The 24,155-nt window shown below is 32.2% G+C and overlaps 1 protein-coding gene across 4 annotated transcripts in view; it reads right to left on the reverse strand.

Annotated features, from left to right (window-relative positions):
• The window catches only part of AKT3 (AKT serine/threonine kinase 3), a 410,275-nt gene that overhangs the window by 180,949 nt on the left and 205,171 nt on the right, over positions 1-24,155 (reverse strand). For all 4 annotated transcript variants that reach the window (XM_074262535.1, XM_074262536.1, XM_074262534.1 and 1 more), the window contains one exon: positions 15,000-15,125. In XM_074262535.1, the coding sequence (XP_074118636.1) occupies positions 15,000-15,125 (126 nt within the window). The remainder of the gene's footprint in view (positions 1-14,999; positions 15,126-24,155) is intronic.

Raw genomic sequence — 24,155 nt, forward strand, 5'->3', positions numbered from 1 at the left:
ATGGAAAATTTTTTAAAGTCCAAAGGCTATAAATATTTTTTAATCATTAGACTGTACATAGCAAATAACTTTCTCTATTATTTTCATCAAATACATCTTAACTTCAGGTCTGTGTATTTTTTCCTACATTTTGATCATTGTATTTCAATATAATTGAATAACTTGCCTTAGGAAGTAATGAAGTCCTTTTCACTAAAAATCTTCCAGGAAAAGTTACGTGTATACTTGTCATGAATACTATACATAGGATTCTTGTTCAGATAAGATTTACATCAGTACATTTTAAGAAAAGCAGTATCCAGATAGAAGTGAAAATTTATTATATTATGCTCTGGTTAGACTTAATTTGGAGTGTATTATTTGGTTCTGGATGCCATATTTTAGGAAAGATAGTAATAATATGTAGAACATACAGAAGACGACAAATAGCATAAGGAAGGGTCTCACAATCATGCCAAATGAGATTCAACTGAATGAATTGGAGGTAGTTAACTTGAAAGAATTAAAAGAGGAAACAATCAATTTCTTTCCTTCACTATGCTTATTTGTTTTAAGATTACTTCTTTTTCTACCATCTTACTCTCAAGATAATGGGAGTAGAGGGCAGGTGTCGGAGAGAAAAAACAGTAGTAATAGTGATATCCCCACCCTAAAAAGTTATTGCCAAAAAAAAAAAAAGTTAATGGACAGAAGAGGAAGCTCAATGAAAGCAGTTTTAAAATTGTTTTTATTATATAAATTAATGGAAGAGACCTGATAATAGTCTTTAAATATCTAAAAGATTGTCATGAATAATAATTATAATGAATAATTAATTAAGCTTGTTTCTGGAATGGAGAGGTAGGATTAATGTGTGTAGATGCAAGGAGAGAAGGTGATTCTGTACAATTGTGTCAAAAAATTGAGCTATCCCAAAATTAATCATCCAAATATGAAATGATGGTGGGGAGGGGTATTAATGAGGGGAGTAGGAAGGAGAACCCCATCATCAGCGGTATTAAAATGAAATATGTATGACTACCTGAACAAGCAATTACATAAGAAATTCAGGTTTTAGATAGGGAGTTGAAGTAAAAGACAAGATAATTCTACATTTCTTCCAACACTAATACGCATCTAACATAAGATAATTTTTTGCATCTCTGTTTTTAATTATAAAAGGTAAATGTTTTAGAGACAAACTATTCATACTGAAAAATACTTTTTGTAAAATACTAAAATAGTTATTCTTCATTAATAAACATAAATTTGAATTTAATAATTCTAAGCAATCCCAATTTAAGATCTTCAGAATATATGGCTATTTACCTTGCATAAGGTTAAAAAAAGAAAAGTGAATAAAAGGGAAATTTTTCATTTCTTTAGCTTTTCTATTGTTCATTTTTCACCTGAAATCCTGGTTCTGTTTTTTTATAACCTATGTGACCTCGGCCAAATTACTTACAATATTTTACAAAATATTACAGTAACTTACAAAAAATGAATAAACAGGAACATAATCAAGATGACAGAGCAAAGGCATGAATTAACCTGAACTCTTCCAAATCCCCTTCCAAATAAGTCAAGAAAATGATTCAAATCAAATTTAGAGCAGCAAAATTAACAAAAGGTTAGGGTGAAACAGTTTTTCAGCAGGAGAAAACTTAGAAGGTGAGCAGAATGGTGGTGGCTCAGAGCACAGAGTCACGGCCAGAAAATTCAATATAAGATAAGAAAGCAGCTATATCATCAGTGGCAGCAGCAACTTTGGGAGCTTAGTCCACAGAAAGTAAGAAGGTAAGACAGAGTGATATCTACAGGGGACTCTGTAGGCACACTGGCCCTTTCAAGCAGAAAACCTAATTATGGTTGCGGAATGGAGAAAAGTAATTGTGATTGCTCCCAAGGTAATAGCAGTGCTGGTCTCAGGTTCAAGGCAGAAAGAGGCATTAACATGTGGCCACAGAGGTCATAGGAACCTGAGTTACCTTTTCAGGGAAATAAGGAATAACAAGACTTGTGGCCACAGTGGAGCAGGGACCTCGATCACAGTTTCAGGTCACAGAAAAACGCTTGTGATCACTCACAACTCAGGGTACAGGCCAGGAGAACAGTGACCACACTTCTCCTTATATCATAACATCTTAGAAAAATCAAAACCTTACAGATCTCCAGAAGAAGCTCTGAAAACAACAGCAAAAAACCCTGAAACATTTGCCTCTTTTATCCAGACAGCAAAGCCCAATTTTGCTTAAAAGTTAAAAGTAAAGAAATAGGCTTGAAAAATGTGTAAACAACAAAAATGAATATAATCAAAGAAAGTTACTATAGTAACTAGAAAGTCAAGACAAACTTAGAAAAAGATAATGAAATCAAAACAACTATATGCAACACTTCAAAGAAAAATGTACATTACAAACCAGTTCCCCCTATTCCTAAAAGAGTTTTTAAAAAAAGATTTTAAAAATCAAATAAGAAAGGTAAAGGAAAAAATGGAAAAAGAAATAAGAGTGATAAAAAAAAAAATTATGGAAAAAAGCCAATAGTTTGGAAAAAGAAGCCACACACACACACACACACACACACACACACACACACACACACGGAAAAAAAAAAAAAACAAATGGGAAAAGGAGGGGAAAAAAAAGGGCATGACACTGAAGAAAAGAACTCTTAAAACAAAAACCAAAAAAACAACCAAAATTGGTTACATGAAAAATCAACAAAGAACTCATTACAAATTAGAATAAGCCAAACAGTAAAAGAAATACAAAAGTTCAGTAAGAAAATAATTTCTTAAGAATTAAAGAAAAGATTCATAATATTGAAAGAAAAACTTTGAATTAATAAAAACAAGAGCTTAATTTTATGGGGAAAAATAAAAGAGATAATCCATTAGTTTGATTTTTAAAAAATTATCAGTATGAAAAATGAAAACAGTGAACTTACTACCAATGAAGATATTAAAGCAATTATTATAAATTATTTTACCCAATTGTATGACATTAAACCTAATGATCAAAATAAAATGAATATTCACCAAAATGTAAACTGCAGAGATTAATAGAAGAGTAAATAGAATACTTAAATAACTATTTTAGAAAAAGAAATTGAACAAGCCATCAATAAGTTCTCTAAGAAAAAAAATCTTCAAGTGAATTCTATCAAACATTTAAAGTACAATTAATTAATTCCAAAACAAACTATATGAAAAACAGAAATACTACTAAATTCATTTATCACAAAAATATGGTGCTGATATCTAAACCATGAACAGAAAACGAGAAAGAAAACTACAGATCAATTTTCCTAATGAATTTTGATGCAAAAATTTAAATAAAATACTAACATACTAACTTGGAGCAACACATAAAAATATCAAAGGTTTTTTTAAAAAAATACAACAATTTAGAGGAAAAATATGAGAAAGCATGAGAATCAATGAAACTTTCCTTAAAATAATAAGTAGTAACTATTTAAAACTATCTGCAAACATTAATTATAATGGGGATAAGCTAGAAGCTTTTCAAATGAGATTAGTGGTAAAGAAAGGATGCCATGCCCATTATCACCATTACTTTCTGATATTTTACTAAAAATGCTAGTTACAGCAATAAAAGAAGAAAAAGAAATTGGAGGAATTAGAATAGTCAGTGAGGAAGCAAAACTATAATTTTTTTTTGTAGACAACATGATGATATATTTGCAGAATCCCCAAAAACTAAATTAAAATACTAGTTGAAATAATTAACAACTTCAGCAAAGTTGCAGGATATAAAATATATCTACATAAAGCATCAGCATTTCTATATATTACCAATAAAGTCCAGCAGCAAGAAACAGAAAGAGAAATTATATAAAATAAATACATACAATATAAAATACTTGGTAGTCATAGTCTACCTTCCAAGACAAATCTAGGAACTATATGAACACAATTACAAAACACTCCAAACAAGTCATCTCTAAACAATTAGGAAAATATTAATTTAATAATGGGTAGGCTGAACCAATACCTTGAAAATGACAATTCCAATTAAATTTATTTGCTTATTCAGTACCATACCATTCAAATTGCCAAAAAATTATTTTATACAGCCAAAAAAGAACAGTTAACAACTTATCTGGAAGAACAAAAAAAGATGAATATCAAGGGAATCGATAAAGAAAAAAAGTATATGAAGGTGCCCTACCAGTACCAAACTTCAAAATTTTATTTGAAAATGTTGATCATCAAAACAATCTGTTACTCACCACGAGACAGTGATAGAGCAATGGAATAGATTAGGTATATAACACACAGCAGTAAATAACTACAGTAACTTAGTGTCTGATAAGCCAAAATACCCAAGGTTTTGGAACAAGAACAAACTATCTAACAAAAATTGGAAAGCAATTTGGCAGAAATTAGGTATGGACTAATATTTTATACTGTTTTCCAAGATAATATCAAACTGGATACATGATTTAGACATAATGGGAGATTCCATGAGCAAACTGGGAAATAAGGATTTTTTCTTTCCTTTAATTTTCAGGATTTCTAATTTGTGTTTAATTGGGGATTTTTAGTATGTTCTTTCTTTTGTAGTTTTTTTTAAATTTTGTTTCATGCCCAATTTATCTGTTCTTTTTCTATTTTATTGCTATAAAAGTGTTTGGAGATATAAATTTTCCCTTATATACTTCTTTGGTTGAATTCCATTAATATTTTATATATTGTCTCATAGTTGTCATTCTCTTTAATGAAATTATTGAGTTTGTGATTTGTTTTTTTGATCCACTCATTCTTTAAGATTAGATAATTTCACTTCCAATTAATTTTAATCTATTTTCCATGACCCTTTATTGATTGTAATTTTATTGCATTATGATCTGAAAAAAAATGAATTTAATATTTCTGCTTTTCTGCACTTGGTTGTGAGGTTTTGCACAAAAATGGTCAATTATTATCAAGATGCCATGTAAAGAAGCTAAAAATAAGATATACTCCTTTCTATTCCCATTCAGTTTTCTCCAAAGTTCTATCATATCTATCTTTTTAAAAATTCTATTAATTTCCTTAACTTTTTGCTTATTGTTTTGATTGGATTTATTTAGTTCTAAGAGGGAAAAGTAGAGGTCACTTTGTTTATTCTTGTAACTCATTTATTTAATTTTTCCTTTAAGAATTTGGATGCTATATAAATTTCTGTGTGTCTCTGTGTGTGTGTGTGTTATGTATACATACATATATATAAAACATATAAACTCTAAGAACAAATTTCTCCAATAAAAGGCTTCAATTCTCAGATACATAAAGAATTGAAGCAAATTTATAAGAAACAAATTATATCCCAATAAATGGTCAAACAGGCAGTTTTCAGACAAAGCAATAAAAATTATAAGCTGATGTAAAAAGATTTAGAGTTCATAATTAAGGTCCTAAAGACAAACAAGTAGTAGAGAGGGATTTGAGATCAGGTTTTTTTATTCCAAATTCTGCCCATCTTTATATTAAATTGTTTGTATAAGTGGTAAAGCAAATTGGGCAAACTTTGTATAAGACTTCTTCATAACCTAAGTCTTCATGACATTTTAACATCCCAGAACATCATTGGTATAAAGTACATGCTTACTGATGTAGACTGCAACTTCCCTATAACTTACTAGATAATTTTTGAAACGTCCTATGACTAAAAAATGCATCATTATGTGACTAATCTGATAATGAATCCATCTGACAAAGCTAACCTAGTTGACAGTGAGGACTTATCACTGGCTCCATGCCTGAAGTTCTTTCAGCTTCATAGGGTATAGGTGAGATTGGAGTACACTTACAGTCTTCTGGGTCCAAGATTACCTCTATACAATAATGAAGCACTTAAGTTGAATATTGTGACTTTCATAATACTAGATGACACTTTTCCTCCTAAAATTAATAATTTTATTATCATGTATAATATATAATAACATTATTATTATTAACAATTAACAAAAATTAAAAGCTAAGTTAAATTTTTATTCAAATGAACCACTAATAATGAAGAAGTTTTGTTTGATAAGTTGACAAAGGTTCAGGATTTTCTTACAGAGAACTACAAATGCAGTAGTAGATATTTGTTATTTGGTCATTGCTGATCAAGAGAAATTGTGATGTAGGTATGAAATAAAGGATGTCTGTGGGGCATATTTTCTATATGCCCTATATTTCTATAAAATAATTTCTTATAGAGGAATTTTCCTTTGAGTACTAACCTTGCTAGCTCTCTACAATCTGTATTCTTTAAAAATCTACATTTATAACTAAAAGAAGTATGTAAAACCACTAGGATTAAGTTAAAATAATAACCGGAAAAAATAATTTTTAACCAAGAGATTTTCAGTAGTCTACTTCAGATATTTACTTCTTACTATGCCATATAGAACATTTCACAAATGAAAACCTTAATTGATAACTTTTCACGGGAAATGACTGGTGCTAGTTGGGTGATTCAAGTAACAACAAACTGTTCTAGTATATTTCAATAAACTCTACCTATTTTTTTTATTCTAAAACTGCACCATAGTAATAGATTCTACAGCATTTGGGGAAAAGAGGAACACAATAACAAATTGGTCAAAAATGACACAAACTTCCTAGCTAAAAGGCTATTGTGCAGGCAATTAGTAAAAGAGGAAGCAAAGCACAAAACAAATGAATGAGAAAGGCTGAACTTGTAATGAAAGACCTTATTATAGTTCAGAAACGTCATTGTGATAAAGGAGCAATGTGCTCCATAAAACTTTAAAACAGCAACCGTACTTTTCTCCATGTCTTTTTTTTTTCACCAGCCCTCTCTGCCCAATTGTATACTATTCCTCATTCAAAAGGATTCTCTTCATTTTCTCTAAAATCTTTAGACCTCTTGAGATATAGGCCTATTTTCTCCCCATGGAAGTGGTTCTTATTAAATCTTTGTCAAATTATGTGAAATTTCTAGGAATATCTTCTAGCCCTATTCAGTGCCTCTTCTTGGCATAGAGGTAGTCTTGAGTTCTCCAGGACGAGGCCTTTAGAATATAACTTATACAGGGTGACAGAGCTGGAAGAACACTGAGTAGGGTTCAGTGCTCAATCAACAAGATCTTTTAACAGCCTACTACAATATACTCTCGAAGTGTGAAGACAAAGTGAAGTAGTCTCTGCTCTTGAGAAGTTTATATGGGAAGAACACTGCACATTGTTTAAATATATGTGTAAGAGACACAAGAAAATTAAGGGGGGGAGGAAAAGCAAAGTATTCCTCAAAAAAATCCAAAGATTTGAAAAAGGAAGACCAAGTAAACAGCTATGTGAATGAAAAGAGGAAGAAGGGGAAGAGACAGCTTCAAGAAATGTTGGTAGAAACAAAGGTTTATGGACTTGGTATATCTATTGTATAAGTTAACATCTAGCTGAATTCAGAGAAAGTCTTCAACAAGCTGGGTGCATACATAGACCCAAATATAAAAAATATATAACTGGTTATGCTTAATTAAATCATATAACTTATTTTTTCAATACCATCTACTAAATTTGCAAAGGATTTTGCAAACTTTTTGAACTTGTTTTGTGTGTCTTGATAACCATAAGGGATATGTCCTAAATTTAGTCAACATATTAAAGTACAATACATACCCAGCAGTTGGAAGTTAATTAATAAACATTTATTTAATACCTACTATGTGTGAGGAACTATTCTAAGCACTAGGGATACAAAAAAGGAAGCAAAATATAGTTGCTTCCCTCAAGAAGCCCAGAATCCAATGTGAGGGAAGAACAAAAGAATTAGATACAGGAAATAATCAAAAGAGGAAAGGCACTAGAATTAAGAGGGGCTGGAAAAAGCTTCCTGAAGGAGATGAGATCTTAACTGGAACTAAAAGAAAGCTAGAGTAGCCAAGAGGCAGAGACAAAGAGGAAGAACAAATACATGGGTCAGCGAGAAAATGCCAGGAATTGAGAGATGAACTGTCTTGTTCCTGAAACTTTAGGATAGCCAGTGTCACTGAAACAAAGAGTACATGGTAGAGAGTTAGATGTAAGATCACATGTTTTGGACTGGAACATGTACGAGTGGAAAGGTAGGAGGAGTTATAAATCTTTTTGAATGCCAAAAAGTGGAAAGAATGAGTAATGAGAAGTAAATGAATTAAAGAAATGTCATGTACCAAATTCATTGGAGAAAGGAAGGGGAGTGATTTGGAAATCTATAAACAATAGCTACTAGAATTCTGTTTCAGTGGGAGATATAAATGGCATGAATCTTTAAGTAGAAAAGATTACTAGTTGATACCGGTAAGGGAAAAACCTGGAGGTAGCAATGGGGAAACAAGAAATAATTCAACTCTTTTCCCTTGACCTTTTCTCTTTTCTCTGAGAAAAATAAACACACATGCAGGCAGAGAGAATGTGCCACTGTGGAGAGCCAGGTAAAAGAGTTAAGAGCTAAAAGATGGAAGAAGTGGGAGAGGAAAAGATTTTAAGTGAAGGGAAATTTGTTGCATAGTGGAACAGGCACTCCAGAGGGCACAATGGAAGGAGTAGGGAGCATTTGGTTAGAATTTTAAAATGAGACAGTTAAGAGGGGTGGGAATAGAATTGTGGGCAATGGGGTTGATAATGACCTGTAAGGGTAAAAAGTTACTGTAATGTGTAGAGCATAAGCAGGTGAGAATGTTTATATTGGATAGAAATTGCCACTCTTCTTAGAGGAAGCCAGATATTGGGCTCCAGCATGAGATGGAAAACAAATGGTCTTAGGGGAGGCCCCATTTCACTCTTCTTCCCTCCTAAGACTGAAGATTAGGCAAGAAGATTAGGAATAGCAGAATATCAAAGTCCCACTTCCCAGTGAATTTGCTCTAACTTTTCCCTCAAGGACAGGCACACTTGGAGATGGAAGGCCTGAAGTCAAATGGATAGTTACTCTTCCTTATAACAAAGGTTCTCCACATCTGATTTGGGAGATCAGCATGGCAGCAAAAAGAAGAAATTTCTAAAAGAAAGGAATATTCCTTAAGTATAGAACTGACTACACCCCACCACCACTAAATAAATTCTAGTGGCTCTTGACTACCTTCAAGATCAAAAATAAACTCCCCTGCTTGGTTTTTAATGTCTATTAAGATAGAATCTTATTTCCACCTTTTTTACTCACCTCCATATCTATTACTCCTGCATTCTGCAATCAGCCTTCTCTATTCCTCAGATGTCATTTCGTCTGTCTCTGAACTTGTCACCCCCTCATTCTTGAAATGCAAACCCTGCTCAGTTGTACTCCACAGATACTTTTCTTCCATTAAAACACAGCTTAAGGCCTACCTCGGAAGGTAAGACTACCTAGGAAGTCTTTCCTAATCTCCCCAGCAACTTGTATCCTAAAGCCAAAATTTTAGAAAAAATTTAGCTACCTCGTATTTATTCTTCATATTTTAATCTTCTTGTACAATAATGAATTTAAGTTTACAGTGTAATAGAATGTCCATAAGGTTTATTTGGTTCCCCTCCAATCATCTTTAAGAAGTTGATTTTAGACAAAAAGTTCCGCACTCAGTCACACTCAGAAATTCCAGTTAAAACTCCTCACACACAGGATTTCTGCTTAATTTTACTTTTATGTCTACCTCTGTTGGCCCCTGGTTTCTCTGTGATTGAAACAAATTTGGTTTATTGGAAGCATCCAGGTAAAGAAATAAACAGTAAATTATAGTCTGTTGTGTGTCCACAGACAGGCCTTATAGAAGCTGAGGAAAAGAACTAACTTTTTCTGAGGACTTCCTTGATCCTGTGTGTTCTACTCGAAGACACTTCTTGGCAGTTCTCTCTTCTCTGACAAAGTTCAATTCTACTTTTGTCTTTCAAAGGTGATGTGGAAGATCATGTTTGCTCCAACATCAGTAATTCAGGCCCTGAAAATCTCTTATTTGGGTTTGAAATAGCTCTCTTCTTTTATATGTGATATAAATGACTCTCTTATAACATGATTTGGCTCTAAGTGGAGGACCTAAAATGAGAAATAAATGGCAAACCTCTCCAATCTCTTTGCCAAAAAAATACCCCCAAAAAACAACAAAAACACCCAAAACACAAATAGGGTCACGAAGAGTCAGACAGGACTGAAACAACTGAACAACAATAAATACACATATGAGCATGCACTACAAAAACATGTAAAGGGCTAAAAAAGGAAGGTCTCAGTAGTTCTACAAACTCAACTAAAATATCCCCTTTCTTCCAAGTAAATGCCTACCCACCGGTCCATGGTACTAGTGATGACCAAGAACATCAAGGACAACACAGGGATACTGACCCTTGTGCTTAACTAATATAAACAAGAAGTATTCTAATCTAACAAAGCTTTTAATTGGGTGGGATAACAAATGGGGCTCGATTTATTAGGTACATGCTTAAATATGTATGTATGTGTGTATGTATGTATTGTGTATAGCCATGTATATTTCCCCAAGTAGGATGTAAGCTCCTTCAGAGTAGATGCTATTTCATTTTTGATCTGTGTATCCGCATCACCTAGCACAATGACCAATAACATAGAAGTACTTAATAAATGTTCCTCGAGTGACTGGTAACTAAAAACATAAAGTCAAGTCCTAACTCTTGAGTAATAATGGTTATATGGCCCAGGACAAATCACTTAACTCTCAGTGTCCCAAATAACTTTTAAGACTACAAGTTGAAGATCAGGTGCTAATCTGCTGTGGTTGGATAATTCTCCTCACTGGGAGTTCTTTTCCTCAAACAATGAAATTACAAATTTCTTCCACCTACTCTTAATCCCTTCTTTTAAATTTTTTTTTACTCAACCAAAAGTCATTTTAATTAAAGGAGAAGAAAGATTTTGTGGAGATTGTAAAGGAGACCTCTGGGAACCTTTAAAGATTTTTTAAAATCTTGTATTGGGCACAAGTTCACCTGATACCTCTAGCTTTGGACAAAATCAATACAGCACTCAATCTGTGCCCAACAGGCAGAATAATATTCTCCTATCTCAGGGCAAGAAATTAATCCTTGCTAATGGTCAAATTGCATTGTTATATATCTGATTGACCAAAAATAACAAAAACAAAACCTTTAACTATGACAAATCAGTACCATCCTAGAAGGGTTCTTTTGGTCTGGTATCCAATCTCCAGGAAGACTTATCTGATAAGTTTCGAACATAACCCTCTCAGGATCTTCCTAATTTTAGAGATTGGTGTTATATTGGGGGAAAGGCTATATGGTACCCCTATGGAAAAAAGCAACTATTCCTGCTCTATTAGAGCTCCTTGTGCCAGTCCATGACATGCCATGTGCCCACCTAATCCAAGAGGTTCTCAATAACCTGCTTCCAATTGCATATCAGGGCAAGAGGTTTCCAGTCTCAACACAGAGCTGCCTTAGTCACCAAATACTCTCCAAGAGTTCTATATACAGTGGAGAAATAGTTTAGTTTCTCCCTCAATTGGCAGGCTTCTGTGCCTCTGGAATAGTTTAGATGTCACAGAAAACACTGGAGGAACCAAGAAGTAGTATTGTTTGTTGTAAGATGCCTCAGTTTCTAATAGAATGGTGTGTGTGTGTGTGTGTGTGTGTGTATGGGACTGGTGGGTAGGCATTTACTTAGAAGAAAGTGTATGTATTAGTTGAGTTTGTGGAACTATGGAGACTCTCCTTTTTTAGCTCTTTACATGTTTTTGCAGCACATGCTCATATGTGTATTCATTATTGTTCCGTTGTTTCAGTCCTGTCTGACTCTTCATAACCCTATTTGGGTTTTTTTGTTTGTTTGTTTGTTTGTTTGTTTTGGCAAAAAGACTGGAGAGGTTTGCCATTTCTTTCTCATTTTACAAATGAGTAAAGTGAGGCAAACTGGGTTAAGTGACTTACCCATGGTCACCCAGCTAATATTTGAGGCTGAATTTGAACTCAGAAAGATGAGTCTTCTTGATGCCAGGCCCAGCATTCTGTCCACTGAGCCACCTAACTGTCCACAAGTCTGTATTTAGCCCTTATGGAAAATCTATAGAGACCTCTAGAAGGACAAATATTATTCCTCTGATATGACTCTCAGAGGACAAGGCTTTGGTAAGTGTACTAGGAATGCTAAGTAAGGGGCAATACAAGGAGAGCTTTACTATTAATTAGATCAGTTGCATGGTAAGAAGCTTATGATCTCTTAGCTACTTTATCACAAATGATCCTAATTGAATGACAAATTACTGACTGCATCAAAAGTATCCCTGTGCTGTCCTTGATGTTCCTGATCATCACTAGCACCTCACACTGACAAGAGGAAATCTATGACTATACTGAAGAGGTTACTGTTATTGTCTGTGTTGTAGTGCTAATACTCCTGGTGCTACTCTGGGTTCTTCATCACCTTGCATTAAGAGACCCACCAGGAACTACAAAGATTTGGCTCATCCTCCACATGGACCAGACTGTTGTGATTTGATAATGGGCCCTTCCAAAAGAATGAAGAAAACCCTCAGACCTCTGACTCTTGTTCTTCTTCACATTTTTTTATTCAATTTTTCCTCTTTCATTATGTTGATTTTTAGGGAGTGGTGGCATAAATTTTATGTGTGTGTATTAGTGGAAGTGATTGTATTTTCTTCTTAAATTCAACAAAAATGTATTTTATTCTTTAAATATTAAAAAATCCATCTCTTCTCATGAAAATTTGAAATGCTATATATTCAATTTTATTTTATTTTGGGAATATTTATTTCTAAGAATAGCAATAAGTCTTTGCATGGGAAAAAGCCTTGTTTTTTTTTAAGTCTTGTACAATGGAGTGATTTAATTCTACATTAATTTAATTGTATTAATTAAAGTATTTACTACAGACCATTTTTCATTAAAGATGTAAGACAAATCATGTAGAACATTTAGATTAGCTTCCATTTCATGGAAATAATGTCTAAAATCTGAAGAATTAGTTTACAAAGAGAAGCTAAATTCACACTACTTTACTCAAGTCAGTGAAGCCAATTACTTCTAACATATCAGTTATAGAAAGACTTACAGATGTAGGCTAATATTTATTTCATGGATGAGTTGACTGTCAGTCACTAAAAAGGATTTCTCCCCAAGAGTGCAGTATTTTATTTCAGATTCTGCCAGTGGAAGTGTTGGAACAGATGTTGGCAGACTATGACATACAGTATGTCTTTAAAATTTGTTCGGGTGTGAAATTTCATAAGGTCAAAAAAAATGCTGCATTTTGATCAAAGGATAAAGGAGCTCTGCCTTACTAAATTTTTATAAATTATTTCAAGCAAACCAATTGCCAGTGTCATAAACTTATAGAAACTAATGTAATACATTAAGGTTGAATATAATAGGTGAAAGGAATATAGATTTAAGGCTGCAAGGTGATTAAGAGTCATTTAGTCTGACCCCCTAATTTTACAAATAAGTAAATTGAAAGTTTAAATAACTTGATTGGTCAAACAACTTAAATGGCAAGGCTGGAATTCAAATTCATATTCTTTGACTCTAAGGTTCAGTATGTTCCTATTATACCATGAAGGCATTTCTTAGATATGTGAATTATTAATAAACAATAGATCTGAGGAAAAATAAGTCAATAAAAAGTACAAACAATACTTCTAGGACTATGAGAGATATCAAGTACTTTTATCTAAGAAAAATTTTGTGTTTTTGAAACAGGTATATAAGTAGCACTGAACTGGGAGAGTCAGGAAACCCTGTTTCTATTATTATTTATCTGTGCTTCCAGTTGCAAGTTCCTTTACATTAATGGGCCTTAGTTTCCTTATCTGCAAAATGAGGATGTGGATTCTGATAAGTAATCTCTAAAGTCCCCTTTAGGTCTAATTTTAGGATTCTATGAGTGAATAAAACTTGGAAGTTTTCGATAAGAGAGAAAGATGTCATTTTTAAAAACACCACATCCATCTGGCATCAGTGTGTTTAAAAGATTTAAATACACAGTGAGATCTTAATAATATACTTACAAAGTTTTTGAAAAAAGTCAACTACATCATCCAAGATTATTTAATGGATCCACAATTCTGAAGCATTTCCTAGGCTTTATATATCTCAGCGAGATCTATAATCTACAAACTACGAACACACACACACACACACACACACACACACACACACACACACACACACACACACACACACACACACCACCCTGAATTTGCAAGTAACTGAAAAAAAAATGAGAAAAAGTAGGGAGTGTCCTACTATTGATTTTGGTTTCTATGTTATTTTCTTGTTTCACAGTCGAGAGTTCTCATTTCTTTCCCAAATTGAGTTAATACATGGAAATACACTATTAATATCAATAAGAATGATTTTTCTATGCTTATTTCTTCAAAACTCACTAAATACAATTAATTTTTGAAATTTTTTTAATTTTTTAATTAACACAGAGAAAATGTAAATATTCTTTGTTATTATATAAGTACAGAAAGACTCTGAATGATTCATCAATAAATTCACACAGTCTGAAGAACTGATTGCTTGATTATCTTAGTGAATAATCTCTTAGTTTGATTTTGTGCCATTTTACAATATGGCTAACATTTTCTAAATACTTTTAAAATAGAAGTAATTTCAGAGATAATGATTAGAAAATTAAGAAAAAACATAAATGAATATAAAATTTCTATAGCTATTAATTTTCTAATTTAAAATACTCTATTACAATTAAAAAGTATGAGAGAACTATGAATTTGTTGAGATCACAATATTTTATCAGAAATTTAGCACCTAAGTTCAAGTCTTTGCTCCTACTTATTTTAGGTACATCTGAAATACAGATTTAAAGATTCCCCTACTATAAGATTCAAATTCATAGGAAATTTATTTTTGGATATCAAATCATATTTTTTTTAAGACTAGCAACAATGATAAGGAGATTTTATGCTGCTATGAAACTCATATCAAGTATTTTACATTCCTCTTATATAAAGCATTCAATATATAAGCTCATATAAATAATAAAAATATAAGGATGAGTATAGAAATGCAATTAACTTACTTGCCACTGAAAAGTTGTTAAGGGGATAAGGTAAATCCACATCTTGAGGTTTCTCCTTATATCCTATGAATGAGCCATCTGTCTTCAAAAGGAAGTATCTTGGCCTCCAGTTTTTTATATATTCTCCTACATGAGGAAAGCACACATGTTAATTCTGAAGAAATGAACAGCAGCTTTTATGTGAAAAATAAATTGTGGTACAATGTAAATCCTATAACACTGGACTCCAAAAATTTGGTTGGCTAATTTTCATTCAACTTATCTCAAAAAAAAGAAAATACATGAGCCTACAATTAAGATTCGATAAAAGACCAAACATGTTTTGTTTTAAATCATTTCACAGTTTGAGCATTCATCTGCACCATTATTCATATGGGGAATCATTCGAGTACATATTTTATTAGGTTTTTCATTTTATCACATGGTTGTTAGAACATATTTTCAATATATTAAAACAAATCTTCATTATTTATTTACACAGTATTAATATTTTTGATGAAAAACACTTCTCACAACAAGAATGCCTAATAACATTTTTTCCATCTATAACAAATTGTGTCATTTTCTTTAAAAGGGTGGGAGGGGCACATACACACACACACAAAATTGTTTTCTCTATCAAATCCTGCCAAAATAATTTCTCTTCAGCCACACTGCATTGTTGTACACACTGTAATTCCAGTTTCTATACTACAAAAAAGAAATAGTGACCACTCAAGCAATATTGGTTTTTAAATAGCATAATTTATTGAGACATTAACTCATCATAAAGTGTCCAAAACTGCATCCTTGTAAAATAAAATGATCTTAAGCCTTCCTTGAGTAATAAAAACAGACACCATGCAACTAATTGACAACAAATTAAATGACCAACATTATATGTTCTAACCCCTATTTAATGAACATGGTCTATATCTGATATAAATCTGATTTTTGACAACAGCCTAATAAATTCTAACAGTCCTGGATATTCTGTACCCTTAAATTCAATTGCTTAATATGTTTCCATTCAGAGGTCCCTTTATTAACCTAAAAGTTAAATTTCTTGTCCTTCCTCAAAAATCACTTCCTTCTGACTTAACTAATATAATAGCAAAATCCTCAAAACTGTTTCATAGGCTCAAAAGCAAAGAATCATCCAAAATTCCCTTTAAGATGAACTAACTACCAAATCCTGATAATTCTTCCTCCAGAGCATCTCTCTAATCTAGAGGTTAACAAATTATATACCCAGAGGGCCAAATCCATTTCAAGGTGGAGAGGATAATGCAGACAATATATGGTTTCTGAGCTCAGAAAAATGCCAAAAAAGGGGGATTCCCAAAACTTCCTACCCATATGCTGAATCCTAAGGGAATTTAGGGGAGTCAAATCTCTTCATTTGGTTCCCTGAACCTGCCACTAACTTCACCATTCAACTCCCTGATCATCAGGAACCCTAATCACATTTTGGTTCCCTAAGTCTAATCTCATCCCTTCCACCTGGAATGTCCTGTTCTCACCACATTTTTTTTAATTTATCATTTCTCCTATAGATAGCTAGATGGTACATGGTTGATAATTTGATTGAGGCATATTTAAGTTAAGTTATAATCATATGACCTCAGTATATCTGCATAATATTTTGATACCACAAGTGCCATAAAAAAATTCTGGGTAACTGAAATTGATTTTGGAGCATTGGGGATGCTACTTAGGACTAAGAGTGCTTAGTTTTAATAATACTGAATGTAATGATTTCAAGAAAAACATTTTTGTTCAAGAAAAATTTTATTTTTTAAAAAATTGTTTACTTCAATCTTCCTTGAGAATTTTAAATTCTTAAGTGCAAGAAAACAAACTCAAAACACCTGCATATGAGTCACATATTCATTAAGTAGAAATACTAAAAAATTAAAATATTTTATCTGCTAAGTAGCTAGGGATGATTGCTCAACTGGTTTTCAAAGCTCTCAAAAAGTACCTTAAAAAAAAAATTAAAACATAACTCCAAGATATCATTGGCTGATCATTTCTATAAAAATAAGAATTAGCAAAATTTACATTTCATATCTCAAGAAAAAAAGTGCTTATATATATATTTTTCCAAATAAACCATCTCATTGGAAACGTAACTTGTAATTATTATTTCAACTGATTCTACATCGTTAACCTCTCTGCAATCTGACATGAAACCTCAACATTCAACTAAAATTGACATCCAAAATCCAAAATTTTTCTGATTCTTTCTTTTTAAGATCACTCAGATATCCTCTGCCTCCCAACACCTTGGCCAAGGACTTGATTATCTCAATCTGGAATATCACAATAGGCTTCTGGTTGACTTCCCTCCCTCAGTTCTATCTATATTCCAGTTCATCATCTTACGTTCACAAACCAGTTTTCTTAAGGTTCAGGTCTGACCAAAGAGCAAATATAAAATACTGTTTGATGATCAAAGCCTATTTCCTTCCCACTTTCAAACCAACATAATCTGAGAACTAGAGACAAGTGGCCTCTTTGCTATTGGTCATAGAAAACATTTCATCTGATTCAAATGAGTTCTAATTGTTCAGTGATGAAAAGAGCCATTTACACTACACTCAGAGAGAGGATTGTGGGAACTGAGTATGGTCCACAACATAGCATTTTTCACTTTTTGTTGTTTGCTTGCATTTTATTTTGCTTCTTTGCTTATTTTTTTTCTTGTGCAGCATAATAATAGTATAAATATGTATGCATATATTGGATTTAACATATTTCTATCATGTTTAACCTATATTGGACTACTTGCCATCTAGGGGAAGGCATGGGGGAAGAGGGAGGAAATTGGAACACAGGGTTTTGCAAGGGCTAATGTTGAAGAATGATCCATGCATATGTTTTGAAAAATAAAAAGCTTTAATTAAAAAAAAAACAACCCCAAAACATTTCATCTTCCAGCTTCAGGCACTTTGACTCCCTATCTCCTAAGCCTAGAATTCTTCCTCCTCACCTCCAATTCGTGATCTCCCAAATCAACTCCTCACACCTACAATGCTCTCACACTTACAACACTCTCCTCACCTCCACTTCATAGCTTCTTTAGTTTTCTTCAAGACTCAGCTGAAGGAGGCAGGAAAGATGGTTGAGTACAGGTGGGGATCCAGATGACCTCTCTCAACATTTTTCTCTGAACTTTAAAATAACATTACAAATAAAATTTTTGGAGAATCAAAAAAAGGGGGGAAAAAACCCAGCAGGGTGACATAACTTATGCAGTCCAAAAGAGAAATCTGTAAGGAGGGGATGGTGGATGGATGGCACCCAATAGAAGCAGCAGTAGCTTTGGGAGCTTTCAGCATAAGGATGATAAACGGGTCTGCTCAGAAGGAGCTTCCAGAGGACCAATTGCTGGTACTGAGTGCAGCTGGCACTGATCAGTAATTCTACTGCCATAAGTCGTTTGGGGTTACAATTCCAGGGTGGAGAGGAGTACGTGTGATAAGTCACAAAGGAGGAACAGTCCTACTTTCAGTTGCACGGCAGAAAGGTTCATTAGTACTTATTAAGCAGAACAAGGGTCAGCGTTCTAGAATTAAGAGGAATGCTACAGCTACAGTGAAGCAAGGGGTCTTCCTAAGTAAAGATCAGAGCACAAATCAGGAGAGGAGTGACTACATCTCTCCCCTACCATCTTAGAAGCATCAAAACTTTGTAAATCCCCAGAATGAGTTCTGAAAACAATATCATGAAAAAGCATGAAGTTTGGCATAGTGACTCCATACCCCAAATTAAGCAGAGCCCAACTTTAACATAAAGTTCAAGATCAAAAACAGGCTAGAAAATGAACAAAGAACAAAAAAGGAACATGATCAAAAAAGCTACTACAGTGGCGAGAAGACCAGATATAAATTCAAGACAGGTCAATGAAAACTGCTACAAACACAGCCACAAAGAAAATTACTAATTGGTTCCAAGTCCAAACAAGAAATTATAGAAAATTTAAAGAAATAGATCAGAGTGGTAGAGAAAAAAAAATAGAAAAAGGAAAGACTGATGCGAGATTATGAAAAAAGAATATAGCCTGAAGAAAAAAAAACAAAAAGAAAAAAAAAAAAAAAACAAAAAAAACAAAAAAAAAAACTAAAGAAACAGTGTGAAGTCCGGGCTAGTTCCTCTGAAAGAACCTAACAAAGCAGAGTTGGACTAAAAAAAAAAAAAAAAAAGTGAGCTTGTGATGCCTTTCCCAATAAAATTATTTTCCATTGACCTGTATATATTTTGTACGTGTCAAGATACTTTTCAGGTTTGCATTCACTAATAGAATATGAGTTCCTTGTGGTCAGGGACTATTCCCTTTAATTTATTTTTTTTTTTGACTGACAAATCAATGCATAAATAATCCCAGTGCCATGTTAACCTGTGGTTTCAAGATTTCTCCTTATGAAGCCTACTCTTTTATTGAACCAATTTTCTAATAGCTATCTAATTTCAAATAATGTTTTGATTTTGTTAATTTGTCGAATCAAATATATAAAATAGACATCATGCCACATGTTAATACCTTGCTAAATATTATATTTCTGAAAGTTATTATTACTATAAATGAAAAAGTATGGTGTCAAGGGCTGGGAATTTATCACTGTGGACTAAATTACAGTTTAAAATTTTAAATAGTTTATCTATAGTCCATGACAATGCAAATCACAATCTGATTTCATTTTAGAGCTTACTCACTTAGTAAGAACCTAACACTTACCTATATCCCATGGTTTTGTCCTTACATACCCAAATCTAACTGAAGTACAAAATTATAGTAATCAAAGAATGTAGTATATAAGAGGAGAGAAAGTGAAATTTGACAGTAAAACCCTCTAGTGAAAAGGTGAAATAATAACAATTCCTTGCCTTCTTAAATTTTCTTATTTTCTAGCAGCCAGTTAAAAGAGACAATTACTTAAGATTAATTCCCTGAGCTAAGAACCAGGAAAATATAATAAAAGCACATCCCTATTTAAAAATCTATGTACAGAAAAGTATGAATCCATATTATTATAATGTACTATTATATTATAATTACACATAAATTAATATCAAACCTTAGACAAAAGACAGCTTACCAAAATTTTCATGTTAAGAAGAATGTCTTACATTACAATTTGATCAAAATAGAAAAACCATAAGTAAATAACGAGGGATTTTTCAAAAAGCAATGTCCTTGGATCAGTAAGCATACACACCAATTTTATCTATTGTACAATAAAAATTAGTGTTTAGGATGATTATTTGAAGCACTTTAAGATATTCAATCAGTGTTCTGCTTTCTTAATGTACGATAGTGAACCAAATATTTCAGAAACAGTTTATAAAAGGAAAGAATAAAACAAAATCAATCATCTATATTCATTCAAGAAAAAAATGCAACACCTGTAAACTTGATTAGGGTCTAAGTTAAAAGACAGTACCCTACATTCATGAAAAATGTTAAATAAATAACGCCCACAACTGTATTACTAAAATTATTTTTTTTTCCAAAATAAGACAGTTCCATTTAATTATTGAAATATTGGAAACTTCAACATATCATTATTACCTACCAGCAAAACAGATCACAGGGTATAAATATTTTATTTTTTATAATTATCTATTCCCTAGGAAGCTAAAAAGTAATTTTTGCTTTCATAACCTAGATATTATTCTTTCAAATATTTTCTAATTGCATTAAAAAAATCTAACTCATAAAGCCTAAGAAAGGAATGCATACATGATATCAGAAGTTTCTACCTGATAGAGGTCTCTTGAAGTTGACAATAAAAGTACATTATACTTCTCTGCACATCTATTATTGTAATCTTTGATCCAGACTCCTATACACCCCCCCAAAAAAATTTCATGGAGCATAAGCAATCCTGACATCACTAACTTAACACTTCTTGCTTTCATTAATTATGCTCTGAGTAATGATCACTTACTGGTCCAAACATGTACTTTCTTCTTGATGCTTAATCTATGATTATTAATTGAATTATATAAAATTAGAGATGACAAATAAGTGTGGCTACAATGAATGTTTTTTGTTGCTACTGTTATTAAAAATCAAACTTTTTAGTTCTTGTCACAATTTTAGAATCCCAAAAGTTGATGGGAAATTATTAAAAATATGTCATGCTCAAAATATGGTTGTGGTGCTATGGTGTTAAGATATCACAATGAATAAAACTTGTTGAGAATAGTTACTTTAAAACATTTCAGTTACTTATTCTAGCAGTAAATTATGTTAAATGTTGTGCTATCAGTTAACAGTGTTTATTCAATAATTTACTAATGTTACCAAAAATCTGCTAATTTACCAAAATCCATGCAAAAGCATGGATTGCAACCATTCTAATTTTGACACAGATGATGAATTCCAACATTTGTATTACAAAGAATCTTGGAAAATGCTAGCAAAAAGAATCATACCTTGAACAGAAATATCTCTTCCATTAGAACCTGACAAAGGAGACTGATAGTTTTATACTGAATTTAACAATAGTAACAGTTTCTATGTATTTTCAGAATTTTGTGTTTACAAAATTCTCAAGACATCATTTCATTTGATCTTCTCAGGCCTAAAGATGGCTAAGTTAAAGTATAAATCCCATTTTACAGATGAGAACAGGCTCACTGAAGTTATGGAAAAGATTACAATTGAGTTCTTCTTATTCCAAATCCAATCCTTCTTCCACTCTAGCACCCTCTCAGTTTTAGTGAATTTGTATTAACTTACATCTCACATTGTCATTCTCAGTATTTTCCCCATAGTCATCTACTTTATGCATAATGTCTGACACAGAATTTTCTTACTAAATGATCCTGGCACTATGGCTACTTAAAAATATCAAAGACCATGTTTATTATGACAAAGACTCTCTGAATTAGCAAAAGCAAGTATTTTGTAGTAGGTGGAAGAAAAAGGTTTATACTATACTAATGATAGATTGATTATATTCTTCTTCATCGGAATTTTAATGTTGTTCTATCAATAGGTTCCAGTTTCATAAAAATGATCCCATTGTACTTTTTCCTATTTGTTTTAAATAACCACCTATAAATTCAGTTTACTATTTTTAATCCTTGTGTGTCCATTGAAAATCAAGCAAATACTATTTGTAATCAAATGTTTGTCTCAGGAAGAATGTTTGCTTCTTACAAGCTCTTCTTTGTAAAGAGATGACCATTATTATCAAGGCTAAAAAAGAACTCAAATTCTATTTGCCATAAGAAATAGAGTCAAACATGAGATTAAGAGGAAAAAACAAAACAAAACAGAGGGGAAAGATATTGAAATTACAAGGGAAAAGCAAATGCTGACATCCTCTTTGTTAGAATCCATTGCCAGGATGAATGCAAGGACAACTTTCTTTTAATCCTTTCAAAATTAAACTATCTTTTCCTTCCATCTACCAAATTTTTAAACTATCTTCATAAATTATCATGGAACTTTTTCAGCAGTGTTTCTATAAAATGAGAACTTTCATTCAATCTGAAGATGGTTACCCTCTCAATTAATAAGAGTTTTTATACAATGGTAGATTTATCTTATAAGATAAATACTGGTGCAGGAGAACACCAGTATTGCAGTCAACTTCAAAATAACAGAGTGATCTGAATCATGTGCTTTTCTTAACTTTTTTTCTTTATTTAAGTTATAGCCCAAATCTTCACAGATATAAGATATTAAGAAAGTAAATAATCTGTCAGAGAAAGAATAAAAGATATAGATCTATTTAAATGGTTACTTTTTAATTATTTAAAAAAAAACCTTGTGCAAGTATATATCATACAAAGAAATCAAGTATTTCAGGAATTTGATTTAATCAAAAAGAAAGATACTTTAAATAAAAGCTTTGGAAAATTTCACAAATAAAAGATAAGGCTCAGTATGCTATTGCTGGATGTGCCCTATTACTCTCAGTAAAGATCCATTTGCATGTTTCATGACAGATAGAAAGTCTAGATGTAATTGATGAGTACAACAGACACTATCTACATAATACTGAAGAATTAAGTTCCTATTTCTTACAAAAGATTCACAAATAAGTATCACTGTGAACAAAAACTTAATTTTCATGGTGTACTTTTTGGTATCATGTGATGTAAGAAAATAGTAATTGGAAAATATATTGATAGTTTGATAGAATCAACATTTAGTATCCAAGTATAAAAAACACTAAGTCTAATTTCTCGTAGAATTTTAAAATTACTATGATAACCCTAAAATTCAATCATCTCCAGTAAGAGTTTCAATGTCCAGATAAAAGAAGAATACACTATTCTCAATGACTTCATTATTCTGTTCCATAAGTATCTTGGAGAAATGCACATGACATGACAAAAAAATTTTGAATTTTTTAAAAGGGATATGTCAACAGTGTAATGGTGAAGTTAAACCTGAAATTATATTTAAAATGAAAGTATTTCCACATAGTAAATGCTCAATAAATATTTAGCATTTTCAAGTGCTTTTTTTTTTTCCCTCCAAAACTAAATTTTAGCAAGTTGTCATTCATTTCTTAGGCAAGTCCACATTTATTTTTTTTTCCTTTTCCCTGCAGTAGCAAATTGAGAGCTTTCAATTCTGTGATGATGTCTGTGGAACACAATTCATTGGCCAGTTGTCATCATTCATCTTTGAGCAGTGATGTCGATATCTATTCCAAAAAATGCTTGATGGCTGCAAAACATGCAACAAAGCATTAGCACCTCACTCCCCTGTCATTTCCTTTAATATTATTGCTCATCCAATACTCCACCAAATCTCATGAGTACAGAGACTATATATGAGTCAAAAAACAATGACCATTTTCAATATTACTTTAAAATTTTGACTGGATTCTAAGTGATTTGAGCAATGACAGTTCAGAGTCTAGGACTTTCTTTACCCACTTCTTCATCCATTCATTCTGGAGACCAAGTAAATAGGTTGTGTTGAGAGAATATACTGTGTTATACTTCTTTGTACCTGAAAAACCTAGTACACAGAAGGTACTCAATGAATATTTGCTAAATTTATTAGATTGTAGATTTATCATCTAAAACAAAATGAAACTAAATTCTAGGTCTCACATTGATTTCTTGATATTTTATGAAAAGAGGATTTGTTCCAATGTTGATTCCATGATGTAGGACCACATGAAGTTTCCTTTGAAAAAA

The sequence above is a fragment of the Sminthopsis crassicaudata genome, chromosome 4, assembly GCF_048593235.1.
Source record: "Sminthopsis crassicaudata isolate SCR6 chromosome 4, ASM4859323v1, whole genome shotgun sequence".
In the NCBI taxonomy this organism is placed as follows: domain Eukaryota; kingdom Metazoa; phylum Chordata; class Mammalia; order Dasyuromorphia; family Dasyuridae; genus Sminthopsis; species Sminthopsis crassicaudata.